The 15387-nt window shown below is 43.8% G+C and overlaps 1 protein-coding gene across 2 annotated transcripts; it reads left to right on the top strand.

The window, feature by feature from the left end:
* Window positions 1–3069: 3069 nt before the first annotated feature.
* On the top strand, window positions 3070–15033 carry PYROXD1 (pyridine nucleotide-disulphide oxidoreductase domain 1). Of its 2 annotated transcripts, none has more exons than XM_033162658.1 (12): window positions 3070–3235; window positions 3806–3886; window positions 4630–4749; window positions 5947–6075; window positions 6805–6878; window positions 7653–7825; window positions 8846–8946; window positions 9832–9970; window positions 10678–10790; window positions 12107–12229; window positions 12869–13006; window positions 14781–15033. In XM_033162658.1, exons 1-12 carry the CDS (start codon window positions 3146–3148, stop codon window positions 15027–15029), a joined length of 1530 nt encoding a protein of 509 aa, XP_033018549.1. In that variant the 5' UTR covers window positions 3070–3145; the 3' UTR covers window positions 15030–15033. The 2 variants fall into 2 exon arrangements, with proteins under 2 accessions (XP_033018549.1, XP_033018550.1); XM_033162659.1 differs by having other exon boundaries at window positions 7653–7813; window positions 14781–15029.
* The last annotated feature ends 354 nt before the right edge of the window (window positions 15034–15387 follow it).

Genomic DNA, 15387 nt, shown 5'->3' with positions numbered 1-15387 from the left:
AATATATATAAGGGTCTGGTGACTTCTGTTTCAGTGTGTCTGAAGAAGTGTGCATGCACACAAAAGCTCATACCAAGAACAATATTAGTTGGTCATTAAGGTGCTACTGGAAGGAATTTTTTTATTTTTTATTTTGTTTCGACTATGGAAGACCAACACGGCTAACCATAGCTGTCAACTTTCCCTTTTTTGCGGGAAATTCCCTTATTCCAGCGCCGTTTCCCAATGCAAAAAAAGGAAGGTTGACAGCTCTGGGCTACCTACCTGTTTCTCCAAGTAGGTCTGACTTAGACTCTATTTGCCCAAACTTGATAGAACCGCAAACAACTAACTATGATAGAGGTGGGACCATAAAGAAGGCTGATCGCCGAAGAATTGATGCTTTTGAATTATGGTGCTGGAGGAGACTCTTGAGAGTCCCATGGACTGCAAGAAGATCAAACCTATCCATTCTCAAAGAAATCAGCCCTGAGTGCTCACTAGAAGGACAGATCCTGAAGTTGAGGCTCCAGTACTTTGGCCACCTCATGAGAAGAGAAGACTCCCTGGAAAAGACCCTGATGTTGGGAAAGATGGAGGGCACAAGGAGAAGGGGACGACAGAGGATGAGATGGTTGGACAGTGTTCTCGAAGCTACTAACATGAGTTTGGCCAAACTGCGAGAGGCAGTGAAGGATAGGCGTGCCTGGCGTGCTCTGGTCCATGGGGTCACGAAGAGTCGGACACGACTGAACGACTGAACAAATGATAGAGGTTACTATGCAGGACTGAAATGCATCAATTTGCCCTTGAATGAAATTTCTTTTGACTGTCCTATGTTGATGAGAAAAACTTCAGAGGTATATTTCATCTCTTACAATGCATGCCTGTCAAATTTCTTGTATTATACAGGTCGGGTCATTTGTGTTGACAATAGGAGCTGCAGGTTAGGAAAGAGTAATATTTAGTTTATGGCTGAGCTGTCTAGCAATTTCTTGGATTGGGAAATTACATTCAGCCCTGGAAAGCAAACTTGCTCTTTAAATAATAGAAAACAAAAGAAAAGTCATTTATGACTAACAGCTGTCGCTTCCAGGGCCATAACTCATTTCCCGATATTGTTTTCTGCTCGCCCACCTCTGAAAAGTAAAAACTTCTGCCTCTACAGGGCAAGTTTTCTTTGGAGGAAAAAGAAAACTGGAGACTTGTGGTCTGTTTGCAATAATGCATGTTTTGTTGTTTTAAATCTTTACAGGGTTTCTCTCACCAAGGAGTACTTGCGCTAAACCTGGATGTTTGCATCCAGGGAATTATCTTTTTTATTTACCTATTTTTCTTTCCCAACCAACACTAAACGCCATTGTACGTATCTAAATATTTTACTCCGGGATCTTTTTGCCAAAAGATACATGAATGGGAACATTCTTCAAAGTGCAGCTTCTCCTGTTAAATGAAATGAGAGGCGCTATCCCTGACAAACTTCTGCCTTCCATGCAGCTTTTGGCCCAATTAGAGTATCAGGTTTGCAGAGTCTAATCTAGGAAGATTCACCTTTAAATCCAGATATCCTGAGGATGAGTCTGATAATTTGTACTGTTTTCCCATTTGCGGGAGAATGAAAGGCATGCAGTGCTGTCAATCTCAGCCTGACTCTTGATATGTGGAAATCATGAATATAGGATGTGACCATCTACCCCCTGAAACTGCAGCAAGGTAGGCCAGGAAATCCCAAAATGTGATATAACTGTGTTTATGTATGCCACAACAGCAGCTAGAATTTTGATAGCTAAAAACTGGAAGACAGGAGAGTTACCGATGATTGAAGAATGGCAGATGAAAATGATGGACTATATAGAACTTGCTGAAATGACCAGGAAGCTCTGTGACCAGAGGGACGATGCGGTGGGAGAAGAATGAAAGAAATTTAAATTGTATTTAAAGAATTATAGTAAGATAGAAATGTAGATGTAACTTGGAAGATAAGTTAGACTGCAGATTTGGAATTATGTTAAGTGTTAAGGAATTTAGAGATAATGAATTAAGATAATAGTTTAAAAATTGGATAGAATTTTTTGTAAAATAAGGTTTATACAATGTAAAGAAATTACTAAAGATGTGAGATAATGAACGCAGGAAGGGCGGACATGAGGAAGTCAATTTACAATGTTAAGGAAAGTAGCAGTTTAATGGAATAAGTTTTTGGGTTTTTTAATTGTAGTTTGTATTAGTATTGTAGTGTATTTATTCGTTGTTTGTATTTTGTTGATGTTTTGAAAAAGTTAATAAATATTTTTTTTAAAAATGAAACTGCAGCAAGGAGATAAAAAACAAACTGATATACAATGCAGGGTTGATGTAAGCCACTGCCTTTAATTCCAACATCTATTTCCCTGCAATGTGGGGGGTAGGAACTCTGGGCTGCATTTGCTAAGGTTCATCTAATCAGATACCTTGTGAACCTCAGCAGAAGGGAATGCAAACACATCCCCCCCCCCCTTAGGATTCTGGCACATTTTGCCATCATGCAACTGAAGAACCCTGAAATCATCTGACACCCCTTCAAAGTCATCTATGCCAGGCAGCGTAGCGTAGTGGTTAAAGTGCCGGACTAGGACCTTGGGAGACCAGGGTTCCAATCCCCACTCAGCCATGAAACTCACTGACTGTCATTGGGACAATCACTGCCTCTCAGCCTAACCCAGGGTTGTTTGTGGGGGATTAAATGAGAACCACCAGCACCACTTTGAGCTCCCTGGGAGAAAAAGGTGAGAAATATATATTGCAAAATAAAAATAAAATCTGCAGCACTCAGCCTATGCTCAGAAACACTCTTTCCCCCTGGCGACAATTTTCGTATAATCTATCCAATGCAAAGCTCGGCTTCCACAGTCAATAAATAAATCCAGTGTCTTAATTCTCCCTTTGGCTTAAATCCATAAATCTTCTGCGCTCCTTTAGTTGAAATATAAACGCATGGCCATAGGGGGCAGCAGAGAGTCGTATGTGTTCTTCTGGTCACGCCTCCTCAAGTGGGAAACGCCAAACGGAAGTTTTACGAGCCTCGCGGCGACCCGTACCTAGACAGATCCCAGCAATACCAACGAAGCGGGTGAAGAGTCGCCCAGACGAGGAGAAGGCCGGAGACTCGCAGGCCCGAGACGCGGCTATGGCAGCCCAGTCACCCCAGCTCGCTGCCCCGCGGAGCCGCTTCATTGTGGTGGGAGGTGGGATCGCCGGAGTGACGTGCGCTGAGCGGGTAAAGTACTGTCCCTGCGCCTCAGAAATCACATACACGGTTTCTGCGCATGCGCCCTCTGGAGTGACGTTTGCTGAGCGGCTGAAGTACCGTCCTCGCGTCTCTGCGCATGCGCCCTCTGGCCGTTTCCCTTCCACGCCCCTTCCCTACGGAAACTTCCTGGTTGTTTCATAGACATATAATGAGAAGATGGGTATGCGGTGCATAACTTCCGAGGTAGCTTTTCACGGTATGTTTCGGGTTCTCCATTAAGAGCAACAACATCAAGCATTTTAGTGTAACTTTGATTAAACAGCAGTCTACCCATTCCCCGTCCTTAAGACAAGTTCTACCATGTTCCAATTAATGGCACAGCATGATTTAATATGGGCTTTTTAATTGAACAGTAAGAAGGCTAAAAACTTCCCACAGTGTCTAAATACGACCTCTGTTTCAGAGGTAGGGTGCTAATACCAGTTATTTGGGGGGGGTGGGGGTAGACGAATTTAAATAATTGTCTGTTTGGAAAAATGTAGGTGTGAGTTGCTCGTTTGAAAAATAACTTCCAATATTTTCTACCCTTTTGAACAGCTGGCTACAGAGTTTCCTTCTGATGATATTTTATTAGTCACAGCATCTCCTCTTATAAAAGCAGTAACAAACTTCAAGCAGGTGAGAACAGAACTAATAACTGCTTCTTGGGGATTTGGGGTAAGGTGAAGTAATCTACTCTGCTCTTGTAACCCTGTTTCAAGGGCCACTGCAGGCCCAGTTTTCCTGTAGCAGTGCCCACTTTTAATACTAGAATTTAGGGCCATTTAAAGAAAGCACTTCTTTGCATGGCACATAGATAAGCTGTAGGAAATTTGCTCCCATTGGATGTTCCAGTGGCCACGAACTTGGACAACTTTCAAAGACAAATCCATGGAGAACAAAGTTATCAGTGGCCACTAGCCATGATGGCTATGTTCTCTTTCCATCTGAATAACTGTTGTTGGGAACCACAGGTGAGGAGAGCATTGTTGCACTTCGTCCTGCTTGCAGGCTTCCCATTAAGAGCTGGATGGTCCCTGGGATAACAGGGTGCTGGCCTTAAGGATGGTTTTTTTGTGTGTTCTCCGTTGCAGCCATTGCTGCTGTTTGCAGGTCCCTGCAAATATGTAGGACTGGGAAAGCCTAAACGTCCTCAGTTAACATGTAATCAGTAGCAGCATCCCACTGCAGTTGCAGCTGTCAGTCCAGCTATTGGGTAGGGGTGTGTGTTTTCGAACCAGGCCTAAGGGAGTGGCATCTATGAAGGTTGCCTTCAGGGTTGACAAGAACCCGAGGGGTTCTTTGGTGCATTTGTGCATTGGTAGATTTTGGTTAGGAAGTTGACTTGCACCTGAAGGATTTTGTTTGTTTGTTTTTGACAGGTTTCCAGGACTTTAGAAGAATTTGATGTTGAAGAACAGGCAAGCAGCATCTTAGAAAAACGCTACCCTAACATTAAGGTTATTCAGTCTGGAGTAAAACAGCTGAAGAGTGAAGAACATGTAAGAGGACCCTTCATCCTTTTGTCTTTATCTGGAATGAGAAATGGCTTTCCCTTTCCAGGATGAGAGCGGAGATGTCTTGATATGAAAAATCAAGTCTCATGTTGTAGACTAGCTGACCAACACGGTCACCTCCAGATATTCTTGCACCGTTGGAGCCAGGGGATTCTGATCTATTAGGATATAGCCTTGTCAGTGGGACTTACACATGTGAACTGGTTTACAGCGTATAAAGATGAGACGGGAGCTGACTTTCATGCAGACATTAAGCTGGTTGTGGCAGAAACTAATACATGCACACTGGGGCAAGCCCTCTCCACCAGGCCAGGAAGTTGAGCGTAGAGTTTCCAGAGCAGGTCTTTGATGCGGTGTGAGAAGCTGCTGTCGTCGGGAGCAGATATTGGCGAAGCAGTTGATACGCCAGACAGCGCTTGTTGAATTTTAATACCCAAGTGATACCTGAGCAAGAGGAGGAAATCCATTTTATTGCATCAAACCAGCTCTTACAAGCCAGGAGCATAGTTGAGTGCTTTGGAGAACGTTTGCAGAATGTCCCACACTGCCACCCAGAGGAAAGGTTTTCCTATTTGTGTTCCTCTGTGTGAATTGACAGCCTGGCTCTTAAGTGTTTGCTCATCCAGCTGCATTGGAACTTGCTACTGAAGAAGTAGCTTTGGAGGGATTGTTGGTGAACTACAGGAGGGGGAATGGTGCAAGGTATCGCAGGCAGGAAGTTCTCGCTGTTCTTTCTGGAGCTCTTTGGAGAACATGTGGAAAATTTGCTTCAGGTTCTCTTCCCCTAGCTTCTCTCATTCCATTCTCCTGTGCGCAAATGCTTCTGTTGCTTAAGCTTATCAAGCATTGAAGCCGATCTGCACAGGACAGTGGCAGTTCTTCCTTGTTTCAATGTGAAACCGCCCCATCATAGACCTGTAGAGTTGGAAGGGACCACAAGGGTCCTCTAGTCCAGCCTCCTGCAATGCGGGAATCTTTTGCTCAACGTGAGGCTTGAACCCATGACTCTGAGATTAATGTAGAGTGGGGATGGGGAAACTTGGGTCCTTCCAACTCTACAATTCTATGAGTCTATGGTTATTATTTTTTAAAGGATTTCTGGCCATATCAATGGCATGCTGTGCTGGACCCTTCAAAGATATCCTTCTCTTCTTTCTTTTCCATTTTATAACATGGTTGCAGAAAATAATCACAGAAGCCGGTCAGGAGTACATCTACGAAAAACTTTGTCTGTGTGCTGGAGCAAGGCCAAAGCTGATTACTGAAAGAAACCCCTTCGTGTTGGGAATCCGCGATACAGACAGCGCAGCGGTAATGCTGTTTGTGTGTTTTCAGCAGTCTCTGGCACAGACATAGACGTATAAATTTGGTGAGGTCTAAGCCTAAAATAACCATGCAACACAAAGAGTGTGCCAGGGTCACTCTCCCAGAACACAGAAAAAGAGAGAGGGTTTTCACTAGCTTCCGAAAAGTCAAAAGGGAACACCTCTGATGGGCGTTTCTAAGCAGGGGAGTTCTGCGGCTTTGCTTAATGGAACAGAAATATTGGAAAGGAATGTAAAATGTGGAAAGAAAGACAACCACAAGAGAGAGAGAAGAGGATTTTGCATTTACTTGTAGCCCAGATAGATAGATAGATAGATAGATAGCACTGCTTTTTTTCAGCTATATAGTCTTGCAGGGGAGTGGAAGGGAGCTCAGACTTTAACAGCAGAGAGCTAAATTGCCCCCAGATAGGGAGCCGAGTAGTCCCCCTCCCTCTTTGTTTTAACTGGTGATTAAATTTGGTTTGTTTTGGGGTCAGATGGGGTCAGCTCTGTTGTGATAACAGGAAGGGCCACAGTTCAATGGTAGAGCATCTACTTTGTGCGTAGTATGTCCTGGGTTCAATTCCTGGTGACTCCTGTGGGACCAGAAGAGGCTGTCGTTCATAACCCTGGATGTTCCTGAGCTTGACAGGCCAATTGCATCACTCAGTAGAAGGCAGCTTCTTATGTTTCTATAATGATCTCTCTCTGTCTGTCTCTGTGTCAAGTGCAGGAATTTCAGAAACATCTGGCAACAGCGAAAAGAATAACCATTGTGGGAAATGGTGGCATTGCCCTGGAATTAGTGTACGTAAATCTTCCTTTTTTTGAAAAATAAGTGAAGCTAAGAGCTTTATTATTATTATTCTGCTGGGAGCCACCCAGAGTGGCAGGGGAAACATAGCCAGATGGGCAGGGTATAAATAATAGATTATTATTATTATTATTATTATTATTATTACTACTACTACTATCTCAGCTATAGATATTTGTGCTGCTACTGTACAACCATGCCTTTTTGGAACACTGAATGGAGTGTGAGAACTTAACAATTATATTTTTTTTTAATTTGCCAGGTTTGCACATCACGTTAAACCGTAGTTAAAATGAACTATGATTTAATGTGAAGTAGCAGTGCTGAAATCATGGCCACTTTGCTCCATCCCTGTTCCTGCAAGGAAACAAGCCATGGTCTTTGGGGTGTTTTTTTAATTGTCCAAACACCGGCTTCGTGGCTTCTCCCCTCTCCAAAGCAAACCACGAGTGGAAGCCTGGGTTTCCCTTGGCTTAGAATTTTATAGTTTGTTTGGAGAGAAACAAATTTGGAGGCCAGGTTTGGATGACACACCAAGCCAGGCCGTGACTTATTTCCCAGCAGCGTAGCAGCGGTGGCAGAGGAGCGAAATACCTGTGATTTCAGGAGCAAGCACTAGCCACTTCTTGCTCATGTTAAAAAATAGTGACGTGTAAACCAGGTTGCTTTTTAATCTTTTCTCTTTTCTTAAAAAAACAAACCCAAACACCTTAATTACAGTAACACACCAGAAATAGCTTAAAAATAATAATAAAAACTCTTTTCAGGTACGAAATCGAAGGTTGCGAAGTCATCTGGGCCATCAAAGACAAAGCAATTGGGAATACCTTCTTCGATGCCGGAGCAGCTGAATTCCTGATCCCAAAGCTGAGTGCCGTGAAACCGGAGCCTCCGATCGCTTGTAAAAGAACGAAATATACGACGGCAGGTGGAGTACACGGTACTGTAGAGCATCTCGGGCATCATAAAGTGGCTCTTGCGTGTATATTGGCTTATATTGTATGAAAACCGTTGCATCGGCCCAACCCTGCACACTTCAAATATTTGCAAACTGTAAGAGATAAGGTAGCGTTGTGGCTGAGTTTGTGGAGTGCGAATAGCTGCTGCAAGAACAGGGTGGAAAGTTGGGTTGCCCTTTTAAGAATTGAAAGTAAAGGACCCGTGTTGGAGATTCATTCCCCTTGTGTGCAGTCATGGGATTGTTATCTATCACATGAAGGTATGTGTTTTCATTCCACAGAATGGGAAGTGACGGAGACAGGATGTTTGTGTTACTGTGTTCGGTGAAGTGGGACTATTGTCCTTTGTTCTTTCTCTTTGCTGTCTGATGCTAGAGAGAGAGGGAGCCATGTTGCCGTGCTCTGTGTGTGTTTATATGTAAATAAAGTAGATTAGCCAAAATGCTGAGTTGCTGAGGTCTGTTTACGCATGCTGCGAAGACTCTGCAGATCCCTAAGTGTGCTGGTGCTTCTTAGTATCAGTCGCTGTGATGTTCAGGCAGAAGAAAGCATTTGAAGCTCCCGAAAGAACGACCAGGAGGGAGAGAACATGCCAGCCAGGCATGTGTCTCTGCCAGGGTCCTACACGAGAGTAGGACGCTGCTGCTAACACCTTGGACTGTTAAGTTCAGTCAGAGGTGACTGTGGGGTTGCAGCGCTCATCTCGCTTTCAGGCCGAGGGAGCTGGCATTTGCCCACATGTGACTGGGTCATGTGACCAGCATGACTAAATAAGAAGTACAGAAGAAGGACCTTGTAAAGACCTCATCTGGGGCAACCCAGTCAGATATATATACATATACATGGCATATACATAAAATTATTACTTGATGATGATGATGATTTTATTAACCCTGCCCGGCTGAAGAGAGGCTGTATTGTCTTTTTACCCAGAAAATATCTAGGCTGCCCGTACTTGCTCTATAGTATATGTTCTGATCTCTCTCCTCCTTGTCCCCCAGGAAGTGAGATAGAAGAAAGTGCTGCAGGAAACCCTGGGGAAATCGGCAGCGCCTTGGGCCCTGACTGGCACCAAGGCTTATGTCTTAAGGGAGCAAAAGAGGTATGGCTACTTATCCTAAGCCCCCTTCAGGTGTTCCCCTGTGCCCCATTATCAATCAGGAGCTTTATATAAAGCCCTTCTGTCAGAGGGTGTTTACAGAAATAAGCTAAATTACCAGTCAACATGCAGAATGTACCCCAAGTATGGGCTTCTTAACCGTTTTTAAAGAAGGGCAATCTGACCTTTGTTACAAAGATAAAATAAAATACTTTACTGATAACTCTGAAGAATGGCAGCTACCCAAATCACAGATTGGACTTTGGCAAGCTTAACTAGATTTTGTCTATTTTTTTGTAATTGTTATATATTGGAAATTAATAAAACTATATTTTTTTTAAAGCAATCATGTGACTGGGAGTGAGTGAGACCCTGGTCCTACCGCCTCATTCCTGCTGGCTTTCTATACCTTGGACAATTATGTTGAAGAGGGGAGTCTGTTCTACATTCCTAGGCTCCCTCCTTGATTTAGAGGCACGATCAACCAGGACTGATACATTTTTGGACAGGAGCCACAGAGGAGTTTATCCAGACCCCTTACTTATTTAGTACTTTCTTAGAGATTTGCAGAGTGACTTTTAGGGCATAGCCCTCATGAGGCAGTTTTCCTACAAAGTGGGTAATAACCAGCGTTAAGAAGACAACTTTTAAATCCAATATTCCAAGAACGTTTTCAGAATAGAAGCTTGCAACTAATACCGTGCCAGATCACACCATAAAAATCACTTGAAAGTTTGCAGCAAGCTGAATTGACCAGAAAGCACGGCATCAAAAACATTAATAAAATTTGGCACGAAACAAATGAGTTTGTTAAGGCTTGCACTGTAGGAGTCGCACATAACTAAGTAGGAAAGGTGTTAACAAATGCAATTATTTGTTACCTTTCAGCTGTCCCACAAAGTTCATATTGAAAGCCTGTGCGAAGTGAAGAAGATCTTTCTCCAGGAAGAGTTCCAGCAGTCAGAGAACGTGTCTCTGGCTTTCCCCAGAGTTCAGCCGGACGAGAGGAATGCAGAAATGGATGAAGGTAAACAGTGTGTCAAGAAGAGTGCAGGGCACCTCAGGGTCTTATTTGCAGATGAAAGCATGGCTTACAAACTCCTCTCCCATTTGTGCCTGGCTCCACCTGGCAGGTGGGCCCCAGAAGGTTGCACAGAATGGAGCGTGGCCCTCAGGCTGAAAGAGGTTCCTCATCCCTGGTGTCCAGCTGTTGCTCTCCCAAGTGTATTATCTTTGAAGGTTAAAAAAAAAAGTTAAAGGACCCCTGGACTGTTAAGTCCAATCAGAGGCGACTATGGGGTTGCAGCGCTCATCTCGCTTTTAGGCCAAGGGAGCCAGCCTTTGTCCACAGACAGCTTTCCGGGTCATGTAGCCAGCATGACTAAACCACTTCTGGCGCAACGGAACACCGCAACAGAAACCAGAGCGCACAGAAACGCCATTTACCTTCCTACCTGTTTATCTACTTGCACTGGTGTGCTTTTGAACTGCTAGGTTGGCAGGAGGTGGGACAGAGCAACAGGAGCTCACCCCGTTGCGGGGATTTGAACCGCCGACCTTCTGATCGGCAAGCCCAAGAGGCTCAGTGGTAATCTCTAGGGGTCATTAGAAGAATTATAGCTCCCCCCCCCTTGTACTCCAGGGCAATCCTAGTGGTGGAACAAATGAGTCTTAACACCTGGAAACTTCTGATTCTGTGCCTAATCCATATAACCTGATCTTTCATTCTTCCAGAGAAGTGGCCGGTGTATGTTGAGTTGACCAGCGGGAAGATATATGGCTGCGACTTCATTGTCAGTGCAACCGGAGTCATTCCAAATGTCCAGCCATTCCTTGACGGTAATAATGTAAGGATTAACATTGAGAATGTGAATTGGCTAGCTTTTTAAAGTAATACTAATATGAAATTTGGGGTGGGTAAGTCCCTTGAGGGATTGAGCTGCGCAGTATGCAGTTTATGGGTACCTTAATTTGAACCGAATGAACGAAATGTTATGCAACATAAGAGGATCCCCATATGTTGTATAATTTGACTTGCTGTCTTTTCATTTTAGCTCAATTAATAGCACCCATTTCCTAGTACATAACATCAGGTGTAACAGAGAGTGGAACTTTCCATACCCAAGGGCCACATTCCCTTCTGGACAGTCATTTGAGGGCCACATGCCAGAAGTAGGTTGGGCAACAGATAAAACTTTTTACCTTTTGTATCGTAGGTTAGATTCTCTACACACTTGCATGCCTCATTTGTAGGCTGCATTCTGGTAAGCTAGAGGCATTATCAGAGTTGAAGAACACATTCCAGCCAGGCCAGAACACTCGAGAAGGGTATGAAATAGGGCTGGTGAGGGCTCTTGCTTGAGTAGAGTCCCGTGGGATCATAGACTTGTAGAGTTGGAAGGGACCAAGGGTCTCTAGTCCAACCCCCTGCAATGCAGGACTCTTGCCTAATGTAGAGTTTGAAGCCACAACCCTGAGATTAAGAGTCTCATGCTCAATTAACGGAGATCCAGAGGGCAGCATGTGGAACTTAACAAACCCCCTCTTTCTGGGAGTCTGCGTTTGGGAACTCTTTGCTCGTAGCACCACTTGTCAACTCGAGGTTCTGTGTCCTTCCTGCAGTGTGTGTGCTAGTAAGCTCTGCCTCTTGTTTGTCAAACTGCGGTCTGAATATTTGGGGCAGTTAAGAGTCCTTGACTGGAGCGGATGTATGGTCAGAGACTTGAGATCTTTCCAAGTGCGGCAGCTCTAAGGACTCTGGGGTTGCGGCACTCATCTCGCTTTACTGGCCAAGGTAGCCGGCGTATAGCCGGAGCGGTACCTATTTATCTACTTGCACTTTGACGTGCTTTTGAACTGCTAGGTTGGCAGGAGCAGGGACCGGGCAACGGGAACTCACCCCATCGCAGGGATTCAAACCGCCGACCTTCTGATCAGCAAGCCCTAGGCTCTGTAGTTAAACCACAGCACCACCCGTGTCCAGGAAGGACTGGGATAGCAGTAGCTAAATTGAGGTGGGCCGAAGGGTGTGGCTTCTCCATAACAATACCCTTGAAAGACACATACAAGCCCCCAACCTCAGATCTTATTAAGACCAGCAAAGTTATGTCTTCCACCCACCCACCTTTTTGCAGAAATCTGCATTTACCTCTTAAATGTTTAGTTTGTTCTAGGTAAAGATGGGGGTCTGTCAGTGGACAAATACATGCACACTTCTCTACCAGATATCTATGCGGCAGGGGACATCTGCACTACGTCATGGGAGCCTAGTCCAGTTTGGCAGCAGGTAAAGCAAATGTAGATGGTGATCCCTGTGTAGGTTTAACGAGATTTCCTCATGGTAATTTAATCCCATCAGTCTATTATATAATTAGCATGGGCTTACTTCTTGTTCACGTTATGCTAAACACATTGCACATCTGGCAGTTCAGTTAAACAGCAGAACAGAAGGGAATGCATACCTTTGCCCCAATTTGCAGAGGAACCCTAAATAAAGTATCCTGAGCTGCCAGAAGTCTCCAGGTGACTGTAGCAGCGATTTGTTGCAGCGGCTTCTACAGCCACCTGCAGAAATTCGTATTCCAGCTGTCTGGTGCCTGCCAATCTACAATCTTCATTCATCTTCCATGTGTCCTGGGGGCTGGAAAATTGGAAGTGAAGAGGAATAGGATTATTATTTATTTGAATATCCTGGGAAAGGCATGATGAACAGGATCACTTCAGCTAGTGATGTGTTTTTGTGTGTGTGTGGATAAGGGTAACTATCAATGCTTCCCATATTTTTAGCAAGGGCCATACTTTATAGTAGTTCTCTGATAAGCTGAGCATTTGAGATTGGGCTCTAGGAAAACATGCTCATTGTTTTAAAACGCTTGCTTGTAGTCTCGGTGCATTGATTCCCATATCCTTTTTTTCCTTTCTTCAGATGAGGCTTTGGACCCAGGCTAGACAGATGGGATGGTATGCTGCAAAATGTATGGCCGCTGATACTTTAGGGGAACCTACGGACATGGACTTTTGCTTTGAACTCTTTGCTCATGTGACAAAGTTTTTCAATTACAAGGTAATGAAGTGTGTATAAACGACTGCAATGATTCACTCTTTTGGAATGGCCCGATTGCAAGGGATCCCGTTTTAATTCTGCAGAAAGCTACCACACCTAGTTTTCTCTCTGCACTGATGAGCAGCACACTAACTAGCTTCAATTTTTTCCCCTAGCATACAGGTGGGTAGCCGTGTTGGTCTGCCATAGTCGAAACAAAATAGAAAATTCTTTTCAGTAGCACCTTAGAGACCAACTGTGTTTGTTCTTGGTATGAGCTTTCGTGTGCATGCACACTTCTTCAGACACACCAATCTGAAGTGTATCTGAAGAAGTGTGCATGCACACAAAAGCTCATAATACCAAGAACAAACACAGTTGGTCTCTAAGGTGCTACTGAAAAGAATTTTCTATTTTGTTTCCCCTAGCATGTAGCACACACTGTTTCAGAGTAAAATACTGGACTGCAAGATGTCCAGAGACTGCTTTCTGTCAGTACAGTATATGATCCTACAAAATGAGTAACTTAGCTCAAGGAAATCCATCCATAAGCAGCAGTGTCTGATTAGCACTGAACTTACCATGTTTAGGAATTCATAAATGCGGAGTAGTCTCTACCAGTTATTATCCTTGAAGTGTCTTCATATAGCTTGCCTCAAAACGCTCTAATCCAGATTCTTCCATTTCCGAAATAATTGCAATTATTTACTGCAGGTATGATTGTAAATTGCCCTACTACTATTGCCTAATCTTTAATAGCAGTAGGTTTAGATTTCCATAGGCAGGTCATGATTTGTGGGTGCTGTATCACTGTCTCACTTGGGGTTACAGGTGGGTAGCCGTGTTGGTCTGCCATAGTCAAAACAAAATCAAAAATTCTACTAGAAAGAATTTTTGATTTTGTCTCACTTGGGAAATATGCACAGCTCAAATCCTCGCGATAGCAAATCTCAAGAGTACTGTATTTTTCGCTCCATAAGACACACTTTTTTCCTCCTAAAAAGGGGAAATATCTGTGCGTCTTATGGAGCGAATGGTGGTCCCTGGAGCTGAATTGCCCAGGGGCCAAAAGAGGATCATGCTTTTTACTTTACAAAGAGAAAAGGGGGTGTTGAAAGGACCCCGCTCAGCAGCTGATCAGCAAGAGATCGGGAGAGTTAAGAGTCCCCGGCTTCCTTTCAGCCCCGCCCTCCTTTGTTTAATGTGCTGCAGAGGGAGGTTGTTTGTTTCCCCAGCGACATGTGACTAGCTGATTAGATTATCTGTCTGGAAACTGTAGAAAAGGCTCCCTTTCCTTTAGAAGCTGCAGAAATGTGAGTTGAACCCCATAAAAAACGGGGCTTTTCCTCTTTGCTTTTCCCCCTTTGCAAAAGGAGCTGCAAAACTTTTTGCTGATCCTCAAAAAAGCAGGGTTTTCCCCTTTACAAAAAAGCTGCAAAACTTTTTGCTGATCCTCAAAAAAGCAGGGCTTTTCCCTTTGCAAAAAAAGCTGCAAAACTTTTAGCTGATCCTCAAAAAAGCGGCTTTTAGAGGAGGAAAACCAGAAAAAAAATTTTTTTCTTGTTTCCTCCTCTAAAAACAAGGTGCGCCCTATGAGCGAAAAATACGGTACATTTATGTAGCTGAAACCTAATTTCACCACACGGAGCTTCCTTTGTAAAAGATGTAGAGGCTATTCTCAAGGTAGGCCCAAAGCTAATCAGTACTAGAGTAGCTAGATTAAGGCAGAGAGGGCTCTTTTCTGCACTACTTGCACTCTCAAGACTGCAACTTATTCCCCCCCCCATTCCCCCAGGTGGTGTTGCTGGGAAAGTACAACGCGCAAGGGCTGGGCTCAGACCATGAACTGATGCTGAGGTGCACTAAAGGGCAGGAGTTCGTCAAAGTCGTGATGCAGAATGGGCGCATGCTGGGAGCAGTATTGATTGGAGAAACAGACCTAGAAGAAACCTTTGAAAACCTGATTCTCAACCAAATGGATCTGTCATGCTATGGGGAAGATCTTTTGGATCCAAGGATAGACATAGAGGATTACTTTGACTGAACGTAAAAAAATGAAGTGTGTGTGACTACTTTTTTAAAAAATAAAGAGAGAGATAAGGTTCACTGAGGCAGACTACACACATAAGGATAGATGATTGAAATTACCTTAAAAACCATGGTTGTGGGTGCTTTTAGGCTCTGCTGCTAAACATGGTCTACCAACATTAGATCACACTGAACTGTGGGGAAGTGTATTATCTAGTACAGACTTAAGACGAGGCACCGTAAAGTTCAGCTTGATAAGGTTAAGTCACCTCTTGTGCAATATAAGGTTCAGCGGGGCTTACATATTGTATTTTACTTGCATCATGGCAAAGCAGCTTACATAAACAGATGTAAAATAAAAGATTCAATTATTT

The sequence above is a fragment of the Lacerta agilis genome, chromosome 10 (assembly GCF_009819535.1).
Source record: "Lacerta agilis isolate rLacAgi1 chromosome 10, rLacAgi1.pri, whole genome shotgun sequence".
Classification (NCBI taxonomy): Eukaryota; Metazoa; Chordata; class Lepidosauria; order Squamata; family Lacertidae; genus Lacerta; species Lacerta agilis.
Note: the sequence above shows the minus strand (reverse complement) of the source record. Positions and strands in the feature narration are given on the sequence as shown.